The sequence below is a fragment of the Gymnodraco acuticeps genome, unplaced genomic scaffold (genome assembly GCF_902827175.1).
Source record: "Gymnodraco acuticeps unplaced genomic scaffold, fGymAcu1.1, whole genome shotgun sequence".
Lineage (NCBI taxonomy): Eukaryota > Metazoa > Chordata > Actinopteri > Perciformes > Bathydraconidae > Gymnodraco > Gymnodraco acuticeps.
Genome location: NW_022989877.1, coordinates 290,485 through 307,391, shown reverse-complemented (window position 1 = coordinate 307,391; position 16,907 = coordinate 290,485). Strand labels below are relative to the sequence as shown.

At 42.1% G+C, this 16,907-nt stretch overlaps 2 protein-coding genes across 3 annotated transcripts in view; one reads left to right on the top strand and one right to left on the bottom strand.

Annotated features, from left to right (window-relative positions):
* Nucleotides 1–618: 618 nt before the first annotated feature.
* On the bottom strand, nt 619–7,952 carry LOC117534121 (diacylglycerol O-acyltransferase 2-like). Its single transcript, XM_034198183.1, has 8 exons — nt 7,781–7,952; nt 6,158–6,241; nt 5,712–5,819; nt 5,111–5,181; nt 2,484–2,688; nt 1,775–1,949; nt 1,142–1,326; nt 619–1,069 (listed from the first exon to the last, which is right to left on the bottom strand). The coding sequence occupies exons 2-8, from the start codon at nt 6,237–6,239 to the stop codon at nt 915–917; spliced, it is 981 nt and encodes a 326-aa protein (XP_034054074.1). The 5' UTR covers nt 6,240–6,241; nt 7,781–7,952; the 3' UTR covers nt 619–914.
* A 280-nt stretch (nt 7,953–8,232) lies between these two features.
* LOC117534103 (neuronal tyrosine-phosphorylated phosphoinositide-3-kinase adapter 1) overlaps nt 8,233–16,907 on the top strand; it is a 44,182-nt gene continuing 35,507 nt past the window's right edge. The window contains exons 1-2 of one of the 2 annotated variants that reach the window (XM_034198162.1): nt 8,233–8,298; nt 9,264–12,110. The gene's annotated coding sequence lies outside the window, so the exon portion shown is untranslated. Of the gene's footprint in view, nt 8,907–9,263; nt 12,111–16,907 lie in introns of both variants that reach the window. The other variant, XM_034198153.1, reaches the window with a different exon arrangement.

The window sequence follows — 16,907 nt, the reverse complement described above, 5'->3', positions numbered from 1 at the left end:
GGAGAATAAACTCCTGTGGAAGAGCAGCCAACACTGCAGCGGTCGGTAAATGCCTCAGAAACACATTAATAAACAATGAACCACGGCACTCTGGAGCAAAGTATAAGGTTGGAGAAGTCATTATTCAATTTATTCTGGCTTCGTGTGATTAAAAGCAACACGATCATCGACCCGACGCAGTTCCCCGTTGTTGTTGCTGTTGTTGTTGTTGTTGTTGTGAGCGCCGTAACGCCGTTGGAGAGCAAATCAGTGATGTAAACGGTGACGTCATGACGCAGCAGCGGCAGCACCAGTCGGGTGCTGGGCGGTGTGAACAGAGCGGGAGCAGAAAAGGGAAACCGGAGCTGAACCAGAAAAGCTCTAGCTCGGAGCTAGAAAGGGAAAAGCGCTGGTGTGAAAGCCGCATAAATCACATGTACGAACTGCAGCACAGTGTCATCTACAAAATACATGAAATATACCAGGATGTTCACTTTTAGCAAGCATTTAAACATGTTTTCTTTTAATTGATTGTTGGTATAAGACCTGATATTGTGTCCTAACATTAGAAATGTACGTGTTTTTCAAATATGTCTCATGAAGACATCAATGTTTACACAACTTTCTGAACAAGCTTAATCAGATATTATGTATTTATTTCAACAAGGACGGACCATGAATACAAATACATTAATCTCAGAAAAGAGAAGAGATGAATTATGCCAGATTTGAGGTCATTTTAATCTGCAGTCCTTAATGGACTTCACATTTGAATAATCAAAGGCACATATTCACATGATATCTTTAAAAGCTACAGTCATACATTCACAGGATGAACAAAAACACCTGCAGGATCAATGTTGTTTAAGAGTATCGGTTTCACACAAAAGCAGCAAATAAAAACAGCAATTACATTTCAATTTAAAGTTAATTTTCTAGATGATCCGAAGCTCGTGGTTTGCAGAGAGTCCACAGCTGACCTTGTGTTCATGGAATAACTTGGAGAGGGCCTCCATGTAAAGCTTATGAAAGTGGTCCACCTCCTCCTCGCTGGCTTTGATGTGCTTCGGCACTGAGATTGGACTTCCCACTGAAAGAAGCCAGAGCGTTAGAATAAAAACAACTATCACTATGTTAATGAACAGAAAGATGAAACACTCACCAACAGTAGTGATGGGAATCCTGTAGGGCAGGATACCCATGTGCTCTCCAACGAATACACACGGGGCGAAACCCATGATCTTTTTAAACAGGTCCTGTAACCTCCGCCCAAGGCTGCCTTCTGAGAAAACCACCTGCTTAAAGAGCTCGTTCTCCCCAAATGCGTAAGCTGGCACCAGATCAGCCCTGTGGAAGATCATCAGAGGTCACATTACTGTCAAACTGTGAGATGAAATGATACTGATAACGAGTATCCATGGGCGGTTGTAGAGGGGGCCAATACACACTGAGCTTTGACCCCCCTCCAAAAGAAGAGTCTATGGCTAAAGTGTTCCCAGGAAATAAAAGAAAAACGGTGCAAGACGAGGAAAGACGTTAAAGACAGTGTGCTGGACGTCAGATATATAAATAGAAGAAGGCTGACAGGAAGTAAACACTGACAGGAAGACGGTATTGTCTCTTCATGTTGGTTAATGAGTGAAAATGAGAACAGACTTGGACAGTAACAGAAAACCTTGATAAGTGCTGCCGCCATTTTAAGTTAGGAAGCTGTCTACCTAGTTCCAGTCGTTGGCCGTGTTGTAAATTGTTTCAGAACCACCACTGCTGGTATTTAATGTGTGTTTTCTCTCACCCAAACTCCAGGGCCACCCTGACGAAGCCCTTCCTCTTCCTCATCACCACGATGTTGACTCCAGGAGCCGAGGCCAGCGACTCCGCAGCGCCTCCGATCACGATCACCACTGCATTCCCCTTCCCTTTGTTGGTGAGGAGGTGCGTGAGGCTCTTTTTGCTGACTGGAAGAAGACCTGATCACACAAAGTAAGACAGTAATAACTATGGATGTTCTTCCTTTCTGTGTGCAGTCCCGGGGCGGTTCTAGGAGGGGGGCCAACAGGGGCCAGTGCCCCCGTAACACTGACCAGGGACGCCCCCTGTGGCCCCCCTCCAACAAAAAGGTTACAATATTACGATTTATTGGAACTAAGTCAAATCAGAGACCCGGATGTAAAGTGGAGATTAAACTGTACATTACCTTATAAAAGCAAATACTGTTTAAGTTTTTTAATTAAATTGTAACTTAAAGTTACTAAAACAAATACTCTAAATGAAAAAAACTACTGAAACAAAGGAATGTAACTTAAAGTGACCAAAACAAATACCTTTACAAAAACAAATGCTAATTACTGTATTTTATGTTTATTTTACAAAATTACTTTACTATCTTTGTCTTTTAACCTGCTTTTATTGTGCCTGCCCCCCCCCCCCCCCCCAGTACAATTGGTCTAGAACCGCCACTGGCACAGCAGTCTCAAAAACCTCCTATAGTTGAACATAAATACCTAGAAACATGGCATATTCCCTGAAGACAGGAAGCCTAAAAAGGCCGACCAGCACCAACAGGTTGTATCTCAGCCCAGGAAACAGCTCCGTGAAGCCGCAGCTCTCGGTGCTGAAGCAGGTGAACGCCCCGAAACCCATGATGCCGTGCGGGTGAATACCAACAACGTAGTTCTTGTTTGGATTCAGCTCGGCTGTCTTCACCAACTGAGCAAGAAAAAAATAGGATGAACAGAGACTTTAAAGGTCACCTATTATGCAAAATCCACTTTTTCATGTCTGTGTAACGAGATTCTGGAAGTTTCAGGAAAAAAGATTCTCTCTTTTTGTCCTGATCCATTTATATAAAAACCTGTCTGAAAATGAGCTGATCAGATTTTGGCCACTTTATGATGTCATAACCCCCCACCTTATCACCTGAATCTCCTCCTAGAGGCGCTCTCACACCGGAGTACTTTTCCCACTATAGTTCCGATATAGTTCAGAAAATTTGCGTTCACACCAAACAAATCCGGGACTAGAACCTAGTTCATGCCTTTTCACCCCCTTTTCAGTCCCTGCTAGAGAGCAGGGACTTTCATGGGAGAAAAAGGTTCCCATTTCTGATTGGCTGGGCGGATTACAAACCACGCCCCGTAAAACTCCCAAAAAGTTTTGTGAAGCCGCCATTTTATTTTCCTCGCATTAGCATTATTAGCATTAGCCCGGCGCACCAATGGAGCGAGACTAACTTATGGCAACACAAAAGAAAACATGGGAGCGGTGGAGATGAGGAGGTGTCGGCGTTCTGGCGATTTACTCGGAAGGCTTCAGTAGAAGCTGCTGGGAGTCCCAGCAGCTTCTACTGAAGCCAGTCCCCAACTCCGGGGACTTCCGGTCGGGGACTTCGGGTGGCAGTATACGCCGTGAAGTTGTTTGCGGCCTGCCAATAAACCCAAAGCAGAAGAAGAAGAAGTGACCTCAGTGGCTCATTTTCCTAATCCTCCCTCAGGGACTTATTCCGGTGTGAACGTGATCTGTACTTAGTTCATCAGAACTAAAGAGTTCTGATGAACTAAGTACGGCAAAGTACTTTGTGTGAAAGCGCCTCTTGTGTTCTTTTTAAACCAAATATCTCTCAGAGGGGCGTGGGGAGTGGCTCCTTATTTTCATCTAAAGTAACAGACAGAGAATCAGCACTTTTGAAACAGGGCTGAAACAGAGGGGAATATGGGATGCTGCAATTATCTGTTTGGTGTTTCAAGCCAAACACTTCAGAGACATGTTTTGGATATATCTGAGACCTATAATATATTGATGAAAAATAGTATAATAGGGGACCTTTAAAACCAAACACAAATACAACCTGCATTTGTATTTTCTTGCACATCTCACAACATTCTCTTGCACTATTTGATCTGTTTTATTTGTGTCCTATTATATATTCCATTCCCATTCCTTGAATGGGTTAGGTCGTATCTGACTGGTAGGACTTTCTGCGTCAGCCTTGGGGACTCTGAGTCCTCGTCTGCGCCTCTCCTTTGTGGGGTTCCACAGGGCTCAGTGTTAGGCCCCCTGTTGTTCTCCCTGTATTTGCTCCCTCTTGGGTCCATTCTTAGGAAGCACGGTATCGCTTTCCATTGCTATGCAGACGATTGCCAAATATATGTGCCACTTAAAAAGAACGACTCATATTCAATTAAACCGCTGTTAAACTGCCTTGAAGACATTCAATCCTGGATGTCATGCAACTTTTTAAAATTAAATGATGACAAAACTGAAGTGATGGTTTTTGGTGCCCCTCGGACCACTCCTATAGACCTAGGATCCCTGGGCCACTCCACCAGGCCTACCATCACAAATATTGGGATAAAGATGGACCCTGAACTCAAGCTTGACAGCCAGATCAAGGCAGTTGTTAAAAACAGCTTCTTCCACCTCAGGCAGCTAGCCAAAATAAAGCCTTTTTTAAATAGTGACCTCTTTGAAACGGTAATCCATGCCTTCATCACCTCCTACTTGGATTATTGTAATGCACTATATATGGGGATAAGTGCATCCTCCCTTGCTCGCCTGCAGATGGTGCAAAATGCAGCAGCACGGCTACTAACTGGCACACGCAAATACGAGCACATTTCCCCCATTTTATCTTCACTCCACTGGCTGCCCGTTCATTTGAGGATTCATTTTTAAACTCTTTTATTTACTTTTAAAGCCCTCAATGGCCTGGCCCCGCCCTACCTCTCTGAGCTGTTACACAGCTACATGCCCACTCGCAGGTCAGCTGATCAGTTGCTCCTGAGGGTGCCAAAAACAAAGTCTAAGCACAGAGGGGACCGTGCTTTCTCTGCTGCCGCCCCTAAACTGTGGAACGACCTGCCCTTGCTCATCAGACAGGCTCCCACACTGTCTGCTTTTAAATCCCGTCTTAAAACCCAACTCTTCTTAGGTTAATTGCTCTTGTGAAATGTAATGTAATGTAAAGAATCAAAGCAGACAATTCCAATATTGACTTTAAGGTCAAGGATGCTTTTGTTTGGAAATAGTAATGCTACTGGTGGGACACATGGATTCACCGTCAGGTCCAACATATTGGAATCAAATCAGATGGGAACAGAAAATCTGACAGAGGGGTGAAATATAAACTTACTTTGATTGGGAAAAAGTCCCTGAGGTGCTCCCAGACCCTCCAGTTCCGCACAAATGTTGTTTTCCTGCCCCCTGGTGGACAGAGTGTGTCATTTCAATACTACACACTAACTGTAAACAATATATTTATTATTAATACAATTAAACTGCAATATTATGTTAGTCTTATTATTATTTCTGGCTTGTCACTCCTTTATTATAAAATGTTCTTGTTATAAGTATGATATTGAGGAACAGCTAACGAAGATGGATGGACATGATGAACATGGATGTTGCCCCTCGTTTCTTTCATGTGATGTGATGTGCTATAGTATGTAGTAACGTGTGTTGTTTGTATTTCATTGTTCTCTTTTATCCTTTCGCCTCTATCTACTTGTCTTTCATCCTTTCTTTATAACTAATGCCGTTGATGTATTGTGATTTAAAAAAGGTGTCTATTATCGTCTGGCCGGGGACAACAGCTGGAAATTAGCAATGTCGGCTAAAGCTGCCCCATTTACTGTTCTTTGTGACAGTTGATCAATGGGGACTGTCCACGACACTATAAACAAATAAACTAAACTTTCATGTCCGTGGGTATTGAATGGTTTTATTTCCTTTACCTCTCTCAGGGGTGTGCCAGTCCACCACCTGCCAGACGAAGTACAGCGTGGGGATCGGCCACAGAGAGGTGAACATGAGGTAAAACATCAAGAGGGTGCAGGCCACTCCTGGAGAGGCATCGTCCACATGTTGGAAGTACAAGACATTCATAGATTAGCAGTGTGAAAACAGAGGTTTCAAGTTTCAAGGCTTGTATTGTCATGTGTGCATAGCTACAGTGTGGTTATGCTCCTCCAACAGTGCAACACAATACAACAGATAAGATAGTAAAAGTAAATAGAATATAATAGAAACAGTGCAGAATAGTCTATATACAGTCATTAGAATATTGATATGAGTGTACTTTACAAATGCAGTGAGACCCTCGTGAATTAACATGATCTAATACATTTGACCAACTTTCCAGTGTCATTTGATACAAAGTGTTTGTGTGGTGGGATCTTACCTAAGAAGAGAAAGGTTGATACCGCTTGCAGAACACTTACAACCTCCAAAAACACCTTCCACTTAGTCTTTCCTTTCGTCATCCCTGCAACCAGGAGGCCATACCATCAATTTGTTAAAGACATTTAAAACTGTGCTTTCATTCAGTTAAGGTCATGGGTCTATACATCATGGACTTTACGCCTTTAGATGTTACAAAGATGGCTTTATCGGAGACATTTATGATCTTTTTTATGATAGAGATCAGATTGCTTCAGTAATGAGCACTTTTAATCTTCTTTAAGGTAGGCCTAGAGGTCATACGCTTAAAAAATCACAATGCAGGCACAAATAACTTACTCAGGAACAAGTTGACAGGCTAAACTAGACAGTTTAAATTTGATCACATATAAGCCAAACTTGTGGAAGGCTTCAAATCACCTGGACTCTCTCCAACTCTAAATGATACTAGGACAACATAAAGCAACACCCGGCGACCCCGCAACATCTTGCAAGAAACAGCGTCTGAGGGCTTCTTAACATTTAACAACCTATTAATGTGTCATACCCACCTAACGGGAAGGAACTCAGCCAACTGATGATACGAACCATTTTTACCGAAACAAAACACAAGTCTCACAAGAAGCGTCTAAATGAGCCCTGAACAAAATGCTAACACACTTAGCACAGAACTCACGGTAGAAATAAGTTATTACTTATCTGATCTGCACAAACAAGATATCAGCTAGCAAGCTGATATTCCACAGATTCTAGGGGTATAAGTATCATCACTGAGCGATCAGAACTCGCGACAGGGTCACCAAACCCAGACATCACACAACGTAGCTTTACGGGACCAAAACGGAAAATAAATCTTACCGTTGCTGTTTTCTGATCAAAAGTTGTGTTCAATTGCATTAAAACGCATAAAACTCTGCTGAAAGGAGCCAATGGGGTCTGAGCTCCCACGGACGCAATGAAATCATACATATGTGTGGGGGTCGCTAATACATTACCAACAACCATTATTTTAATCACAAATAATGCATGTGTTAATGTAATGAGTATTATTTACGTTAACGAGGTAAATAGGCTAAAAGAAAAACATGTTTTCCAAAAGAACTACGCATCTCTTCAATGAAAATATGCCTGCGCTGCACCTCCAAGGTGCCCAATACATTATTGCGCAATCTATGCCTGTGGGCCTGCTGCGCGAGCCGAGATGGTGTGTGTGTGTGTGTGTGTGTGTGTGTGTGTGTGTGTGTGTGTGTGTGTGTGTGTGTGTGTGTGTGTGTCCCCGTTAGTTGTAAAGACCCCCATAGAGCTCAGTTTATAACTCGAACCCTGGTTTTCACTATAAGTAATGTTGTTGTTTTTGGACGGACACTGTAATTTAAAATGTTTTACAATGTTCAATCTGAATTTACTTTAACATTTAAATAAAATCTATATTGATTCTGACTTTTCTACATCCAACAGGTTTATCATTGCTTTGAGAAAAAAGATTATTAATTGACCCCTTTTAGAAGTGAAGTTATTGTCATTCGTTTTGGGCATGTCATGTTCGAGCCTGAGACCTGACAAACAGGCTCAGGACTTAACAGGTTAAAGACCAAACTGCTGAGCGTGAAATGTAAAAAAATACCTTTTATTAGAGTCTATTCCAGAGTTAATTTGAATGGATGCAGATCAGCCGTTTGTGAAAATACACAACATGCAGGATGCACTTTGCCTTCTTCTTCTTCTTCTTCTTTAGTTGATGCACTTTGCCCAGATCATGTAAACCGGCTGATAAAAACACTACGGTGGCCGGCAGGTTCAAACGCGGAAGAACGGCCAACATACATAAGCAGGAAGCAGCTGAAAATAATGTAATGAAAAACAAACAAATCCTGAAAACAAATACAACAACAAAACGCTGCATTCACAGAAATTATGCAAACTAAATACAACACACAAACCCCGAAAATAACCGCAAAAGAAAAACGCTGCAAATACAAAAACAGATACAAACCCCAAAACACACAGTGCTCCAGGCCTCTAGGGGGCGCGCTACGTGGAACAGATGAATGTCTGCCCAGACATAGAGAGAACGAACGAGACGGAAATTAAAGCCGGAAGAAACCAAGTTGTTTGAAGTGGAGAAAGTCGATATATAAGAAGGTAAGTTTTGTTTTGTTTTTATACAAAGAGCGTCATATTTACGCAGCTAGCGTTAGCGTCCACACAGTAACTACTACACCAGCTGAGGAGAGGAGAGCTTCACGTGAAGAGGAGATAAAGTGAGCGAAGAACATTGTTAAGGTAAACAACACGGGCCATAGTGAGTACCGCGGGAACATTTGAAGAGAGAGACATTCTTAGCAGTTTGTTTATATGTATGTATTTGTGTATATGTTGCAACTATACAGAGCTTTAGCAATACTATGTAACTATGGTCGGTGGAGAAGTGATCAAATGTGAAGAGGGACAAAGTAATGACAGGATTGCATTAGACATGCTCAAGAACAAATATAGAGAAGACATTCAAGGAGAGAGAGACAAAACACAGATTCAACGGTAAACATGATGTATCTTTCTATTTATTTAGCTAACCACTATTTAGACTATGTGTTTTTGATTGACTTGATTAAATGGATTCACTACATCAATGTATACTTTTCGGGCCGCCATGTTGTGTCCTTTCTGTGGCCAACATCTGGGGACAGTTCAAGTGCTCTGTGGCTCCTGTGGCAAACATGTACAGTTTGTGGCAGAAGTTGAACACAACAGTAAGTTCACTTTTTCTATTGTATCTGTTTCAAATGCAAGAAATAAGGATTCAAGACACTACTCTGTTTAGAATACTAATTGGCAGATGCATACACGAGTTAGTTATCAGCATGAAGGACACATTTTTTCATTGTCTGTTTATGTGAGATATGTAGAAGCCATCATTAAATTGTAGACCAACGCATGATTAAATACACAAAACAGCTTATATTATACATTCATAATTGTGTATTAGTTCTATCTTTATAGAGAACAATATACATTCAGAATCAGATTTTGAGACAGTGAGCGGCTGGGAAAGTCACACCGCCATGGGGCACAAACAGTTGCTGACGTGATGTTTTCTTCATTCTCAGACATTCCATAAGGAGGGTCAGGAACTCACGGACCACCAGTGTCCCCTCCATCCTCAGTGTGTCCCTCATCATCAGTGAACTTAACTGACGTCTCATGAGAGGGATCGAACGAGGCGCCTTTGAAGCCGCGGATTGCTCCATCCCACACACTGGCTCTATTCATATTGAACCGGCTGCAAGATGTATTTGTTATTTTTGCAGAGAGTTTTGCAACAATGTGTGCCGCAGTCAGGTATTCTGTGCTGGGAAAGACAAAGTGATGTATTGTAATATTAAATGATGAAGCTATGATAAGATTTACAGTATAGATAGAACAATTAAGTGGTAATAGTAACAATTAATACCTTTGCTCCATTTTGTCTTCTGGCTCAGACTGGCTATCAATAATGATAAGTGCATACACATTTGTGTAGTTGCTGCAGTGAGAAGACAGTTGAATCATGACTTTCAAATACATAATATATGCATGACAGTCATATTTACAAAAGGATGTCGATCCTCTAACTGTTTTCTCAATACATTGGGTTCTAAACTGACAACAGCACTGTTGTCATACTCCTGCACAATCCTTGTAAACATTTGAAATGGATGCAAGAAGCAATATCTGACCTTTGAAAAATATTTGTGGGTGTTTTTTGTATCGTCTTCACTGAGATGTCAGATGTTGTGGGTGTCATTTGGAAATGTATGAAAGTATAATTGTTCTGCTTCCTGGCAATGTTACCCACTGTGATTGGAGGCTATACAAACAAACAAATGTAAAATATAGATACACAGCAAACAACTGTGTCACGATGCAACTGTCAACATCGTTTACATTACATTTAGCTGACGCTTTTATCCAAAGCTACTTACAATAAGTGCATCCGACCAAGAAGATACAAACTTGAAGAAAACAGAATCATATAAGTACATCAGGTTTCATAGAGCCAAAACATTTCAAGTGCTACTCAACTGGCTTTAGATAAACCAGTCCTTTGTTAGTATAAAAGTCCTTTGTTAGTATATAAGTCCTTTGTTAGTATATAAGTCCTTTGTTAGTATATAAGTGCTTTGTTAGTAATTGTATTGCTCGAAGTGGAGTCGAAAGAGATGAGTTTTCAGTCTGCGCCGGAAGATAAGCTTTCTGCTGTTTACCTATAAAGGTTGTTCTAATCCCGGGCAGACTGGACCTCTTCCTGGAATGGGGTTGGTTCTCCATCCTATTTTTACCCAGGAAATAAGTGCAGTTGATCTAATGACAGTGTCATAAGCACACAAAGGTATTTATTGATTTCATGTTCACAAACTCAAACCTACATGGTATAATTACATTTTTAATTGGTCTTACCCGATCAGACGCTGGTTGTGGGTGCCTGAGAGGTCTGATAAAGGTAAACAAAAAATATATTCAAACTACTGTACTGTTAAAATATTCTGCTTCTTGTGGCACAAAATAATATGTTGACAATGTTTTATTTTACCCTGGCAAGCTGTTGTCCATTCTTGGAGTGCTCACTTTTGGAACACTTGGAATGTCTCACACCTACACACAAATGACTGGCTGGAATAAAAATAAATTCACTTTAATTAAGAATAAATGTGAATCCCTTTATCCCTTACATGATAAAGGGATTGAATTTTTACACAAGGAAGCACCTTTAATCTCTTGCTTAAACTCAAGTTTAACTTTCCTCTAACAGCCCATGGACTTTAGGGGCGTGTCTGCCTCACAGACCATGTGTTGGCTAGTTGGTCATGTGACACCTCCCCAAAAACACCACATTTCTATGCCTATATATGTAGATTTCCCATACTCCTATTCATAAAAATAAACTGCATTATAAAGCCAATATAAGTGAAGGCTCTCTCAGTCAGGTCTTAGTTTATTTATTGAATTTAATTGGTATTTAAATTACAGTCCAATCAAAATGTCGCACGAATATTCATCTGGCAGCTACTTTTCTGTGACACCCATGGGATTACGGGTTTATGGCGAGCTGATTTTATACTTTAGTATTTTATATCCCATGACATCCACAGATTCTGTAATATTCTCATAAATGACACTTTGTAATGTTTTTGTGCATACTGGAAATAAGGTCTAGGTTTTTAGTTGAACAACACTTTATTAAGAATCCATCCGGACATGTTATGAGTCTGCTGCTAATATGAATCGCGAAGGGGGATTTCATTTGGCTCTGCTGATAACAGCCACAAGATAACAGCCCCTCGTTGCAGTTGGACTCAGAGACCCCTCGGATGCTTTTTTCCCCTCCTTCTATAAACAACCACTGGTCTGCTCTCAGGAAGTACTGTATGAATATTAATATGGATGCAAACAGTGAGGATGCCCAGCGTCTGATCCATCAGCGCGCGCTCATATCTGCGCATTTTTTTGTTTTGACGCCTTTTTTTCCTTCTGTTTAAGCCTCAACTGTTTATTTTGCGGAGGTCACGCTGGAGCTTGTGTTTTTTCCAAGCACACAAGGATGGCGTTTCACCTGCTGAGTGTTTGCAGGGGAAGCTTTTGTAACGTCGCATTGAACGGCATCATGGTTTTCCCACAGAGCTCACACCGAGCAGGGTACACCGAGCCTCGGTAGGACAGTGCTGTTTATCAGACACATGGAAGACCTTTCGCGTCAAGGAAAGGCGTCAGTCCGGTAAAATGCGTCTGAATAACTGATTTTTCATTTACTCGTCAATTGACACATCTGGGAAAAGATTGTCCCCCCCCCCTCCCGTCTACCAAGACAGCTGTGTCATCAACAACCGGCGTGGTGTTGTTGTTGTCTGATTTTACGAGCCTGGGCCACTGGATATCTCATAGCCTCTGCGCCAGCTATAGGCTCCACACACACCAAGGTAGGCATCACACCTTCCATAATATTATGTTTTGCTCTATAAATCAGTCGCCTGCATCATCTAGCCTATATATCCAGCTGTCATGGTCGAAACGCTGCTTAATTAGCGGGAGGGAATATGCTGCTGTATTTCTGAGGAGATGTGAGGGCCTGGTGATGTTTTTACTCGTAAAATCTCAATAAATACAAGGTTGACAGCGAGCCCCTGCGTGTCCACAACCCGAATTATTCAACCTTGAAGCCTCACAGCCCATCACGGTGAATATAAGGCCTGTCTTTTTAGACCTAAACACAAAAGAGACGGGGAGATGTAAATCGTCAGGACCTCCGCGCAATGCAACCCGCCAAATAGCCCGCGTTTTAACTTAAGTCGTGACAAGACCTTATAAATATTTCACCCAAAAACAAGCCTCCATCAGCTGACTGGTGATGCTGGTGGAGCATGCACGGTGATGTTGGGAAAATACATCAGTGTCAGTGATGGGAGCTTCACTCTGCGAGGCCATGATGGAAAACATCTGCATGTTTACGAATAATAACAAGAGAAATGCTATGGTTGTGGGATGCGTTATGTGTGTGTGAATGGGCGGTGTAGTACAGTGTGTGTGTGGTACACGCTGGTGATGTGTGTGTTTGTGCGCAGCCAGGTGAGGAGGATGTGTTGGCGCGTGTTTGGGGTGCGGGAGAGGGGAGGCGTCTGGATGAGGGGAGCCGAGATCTCCACATGTGTGTTTAAAAAAAAAAGATGAAACCCGATAAACTGCCGCAGTATATAGATCCTGAGGGATACGAGACCAAGGGGTCGAGGGTTTGTGAATGAAAATTAAGGTTAGTCAATACTGTCCCCCCCCCTCCCCATCTTTTTTTTCCGGGCGTGACAGCCACTCAAAACCAGTCACACTGGGAGATCCTTCTAATCTAAACCATCCCAATTCGAGTTTACATTTAGAAACACAGCAGAATTATGATAACAATAAAACTAAAACTATATTTATCTACCTGCCTCTTGTAATGAGTAGAATGGGAAAATGCTGCTTCACCTAGCTGGATGTTATTTTGGATTGAAATTGTATTTAGTAAAAGATCTGGACTTGTGTATTGATGTCTTCCAAACATGAAATAATGTGACATTTTAAAAGTGTTGGGTGCATGTATAACACAATAACAAATCCCTACAGACAAATGTGAATTTAGGAATAGCATTTTTTTGCCTGAAACAGAAATACATGATGAAATAAAAAGCACTCAGCTTGCTTGACCTTGCAGCTGACATAAACTATAGCTTTGGTTCTTGGCTGACAGATAAACAGGATCTGATTTGTGATCTGGATCTGCTCAGTTTGAAGCCCTCGTGGTTCAGACAGAGGAGAGCAGGGATGGTTCAGAGCAGCTGTGTATTCGGGGTCATTGAGTCCGAGCTGTGAGCATCACACACTGTGCAGAGTGCCTTGAATGCAGAGGCAAAAGCAGAGGTCACACAACCTGTCGTTGCTTATGGTGATCCCAACTCTACTACAGAAATATGGGTTACTTAAAAAATGTATTGTATTACAGTTAGCTTTTAATTTGTTTTTGTTCACAACCAGTTTGTTAATGAAATCAGGCAGCAGAGCTCATGATGTATTTAGATAGAATAAAGAGTGCATGTTTCCAATTAAGGAGAAAGGGCTTCATTTGAGCTCCTCTCAAGTGGATGAATCAGTCGCTCTGACCGGCAAGTCTTTATCATGTCTGATTCCAAAGAGGATGAGCAATTCAGTTTGGGAGATTGAATACACTCATATTCTGGGGCGAGGGGAGGTCCTCACATGCAGGGACTGATGGGAAGAGAGACAGGAAGCAGGGACTTATGGGAAGGAGAGACAGGAAGCAGGGACTGATGGGAAGGAGAGACGGGAAGCAGGGACTGATGGGAAGGAGAGACAGGAAGCAGGGACTGATGGGAAGGAGAGACAGGAAGCAGGGACTGATGGGAAGGAGAGACGGGAAGCAGAGACTGATGGGGAGGAGAGAGACAGGAAGCAAGGACTGATGGGGAGGAGAGAGACAGGAAGCAGGGACTGATGGGAAGGAGAGACGGGAAGCAGGGACTGATGGGAAGGAGAGATGGGAAGCAGGGACTGATGGGGAGGAGAGAGACAAGAAGCAGGGACTGATTGGGAGGAGAGAGACAGGAAGCAGGGACTGATGGGAAGGAGAGACGGGAAGCAGAGACTGATGGGGAGGAGAGAGACAGGAAGCAAGGACTGATGGGGAGGAGAGAGACAGGAAGCAGGGACTGATGGGAAGGAGAGACGGGAAGCAGGGACTGATGGGAAGGAGAGATGGGAAGCAGGGACTGATGGGGAGGAGAGAGACAGGAAGCAGGGACTGATGGGGAGGAGAGAGACAGGAAGCGAGGACTGATGGGAAGGAGAGATGGGAAGCAGGGACTGATGGGGAGGAGAGACAGGAAGCAGGGACTGATGGGAATGAGAGACAGGAAGCAAGGACTGATGGGGAGGAGAGAGACAGGAAGCAGGGACTGATGGGGAGGAGAGATAGGAAGCAGGGACTGATGGGAAGGAGAGACAGGAAGCAAGGACTGATGGGAAGGAGACAGGAAGCAGGGACTGATGCGGAGGAGAGACAGGAAGCAGGGACTGATGGATGCGACAGAAGTGGCAGACCCTGACATGTGAAGCCCTTTCCTCGTGTCGGGTGGATACCCCCTGTCTGGATGAGCAGTAATGGATTCCTCTGCTGAGGATTCTTTGAGCATCCAAACAGATTGTTCTTTAGTTTGAGCTGCAGCAGGACAATATGTTGTTTTCAAGATTCAAGGATTCAAGGCTTTTATTGTCATTCGTACATACAGTGTAGTTATGTCGATGACAATCTGAGGTCCCAGGCTCCCCAACAGTGCAACACAATAAAACAGATAAAATAGTGCAAGTAAATACAATAAAATAGAATAGAAGTAGTGCCATAAGAGTCTATATACAAGCGATACATCATTTGTAAGTTACAAACAGGTGAATGTTATGGATGTTCTTAGTTTTATTTAAGTGTGTGTATTAATCTAACATTTACTGTCAGCTCAGATTTGATTTCTGCTTCTTTAAACTGCATGTGCTCATGTGTTCATTGTTGGTGTGTAGGCTACTGCCTGAATATGCTGAATGAAAGGCAGGTACATATCTGCGACTAAATATCTTGGTTTCTTCTTAAGGTCACATTGTTCTGTTGTCTTACCCTTCTCGTGCACTAAATGTTGTTGATTACACCTTTGGCATGTAACTAGTAATTGTAATGTAACCCTCCCAACCCTGGTTATATATGGCTATACTAACCAGTCGTGCAGGTATTTGTAATCAATACAATATCAATACCCCTGTAGACGTGTTTGCTTCGGTGTGTTGTCGCTTCTTCACGAGGAGAGCAGGTGTTTCTTCCATCTGTGGATTCACCATCTTGGTTTTCTGTGCTCCGTCTGAGGGAGACAGCGTCAGAAATGCAGCGCACAAGCATTATGAGTGAGTGCTTTTATTTAAAAAACAAAGGATTCCTAGAGATAAACCCAGTGGTTTCCATTGTCAGAGTCTTTCTGCGTCACTTCCCCCTGTACATTAATGCTGAGTAAATAACACTCTGGGAGAAGTGATTGAACAGCCCATTAGAGCTGAAAGGATTAGGGAATTAATCTGACTGACGGAGACATTATCGGTATCTTCTTTTGATAATTGAATATTAATTTCAAAATAGTACAGACGCTCGACATCCTCATGTTCCACCTTCTCATAGGGCTTCTCTTTGTCTCATTTAATGTCTCTTTTGAGGAGACATTTCAGGTTTGTTTTGTGACATTTCATAGACCAACCAATCACTCTAAAGAATCAAACAATAATGGCCGGATCAATCAAAAATGAGCTGCTGCCACCCTCTTCAAAGGGGGCTCTGATATGTTCACTTCCAGGTTTATATGTGTATGTTGTGCCCCTAATGTGACATACTGCCTGTGCTGCAGCAAAAAGAAGTAGCATGTGGCGAGAAAGACAAAGAGAAGGAATTAAAAAGGACATAATTATGCCTATTTTTAGAGTCATATTTTGTGCTTCGATATGTTTCCATGATTACAAGTTTGAATGTTCAAAAAGCTCTTTATTTTTCTCATACTGCCTGTGCTGCAGAACCTCTTTTCACCCTCTGTCTGCAGAGCCCAGTCTGCTCTGATTGGTTAACTGGCTAGCTCTTTTGTGATTGGTCAACCGCTTAGAGATGGCCCGCCCCTTAGCCTATCACGTACAATGTGTTGGAGCGCTAGCCAGTAAGAGCGCAAGTTAGGGCTGCTCAATTAATCGTGTTTTAATCGCAATTACGATTTTGGCTGGCAACGATTATGAAAACAACATAATCGAAATAAAACGATTATTTATTTAATTAAAAAAAAAACATTTTTATTGGTTTTTCAGTTGAATTATACTTAAAGTTCAGGGTAATCAACTGTTAAAAACACACTGTTCACATTTTGTTTTCAATAAATGGAAGTTTTCAAAGTAAATGGATAATCGTTTTTAATAATCGTGATTTCTATTATTGACCCAAATAATCGAGATTATGATTTTTGCCATAATCGAGCAGCCCTAGCGCAAGTGTTACTTGGTGATCTCACCATGTTCTGGAAGAAAACACTTTGGGATTTCAGCCTTTGCAGACCATTGACATACATTCGTTGTACGCCCTATCAACATGAATTCCTCATTAAGCCACACATTGAATACGTAACCATTAACATAAGACACGATTGGTTTCTTTTGGA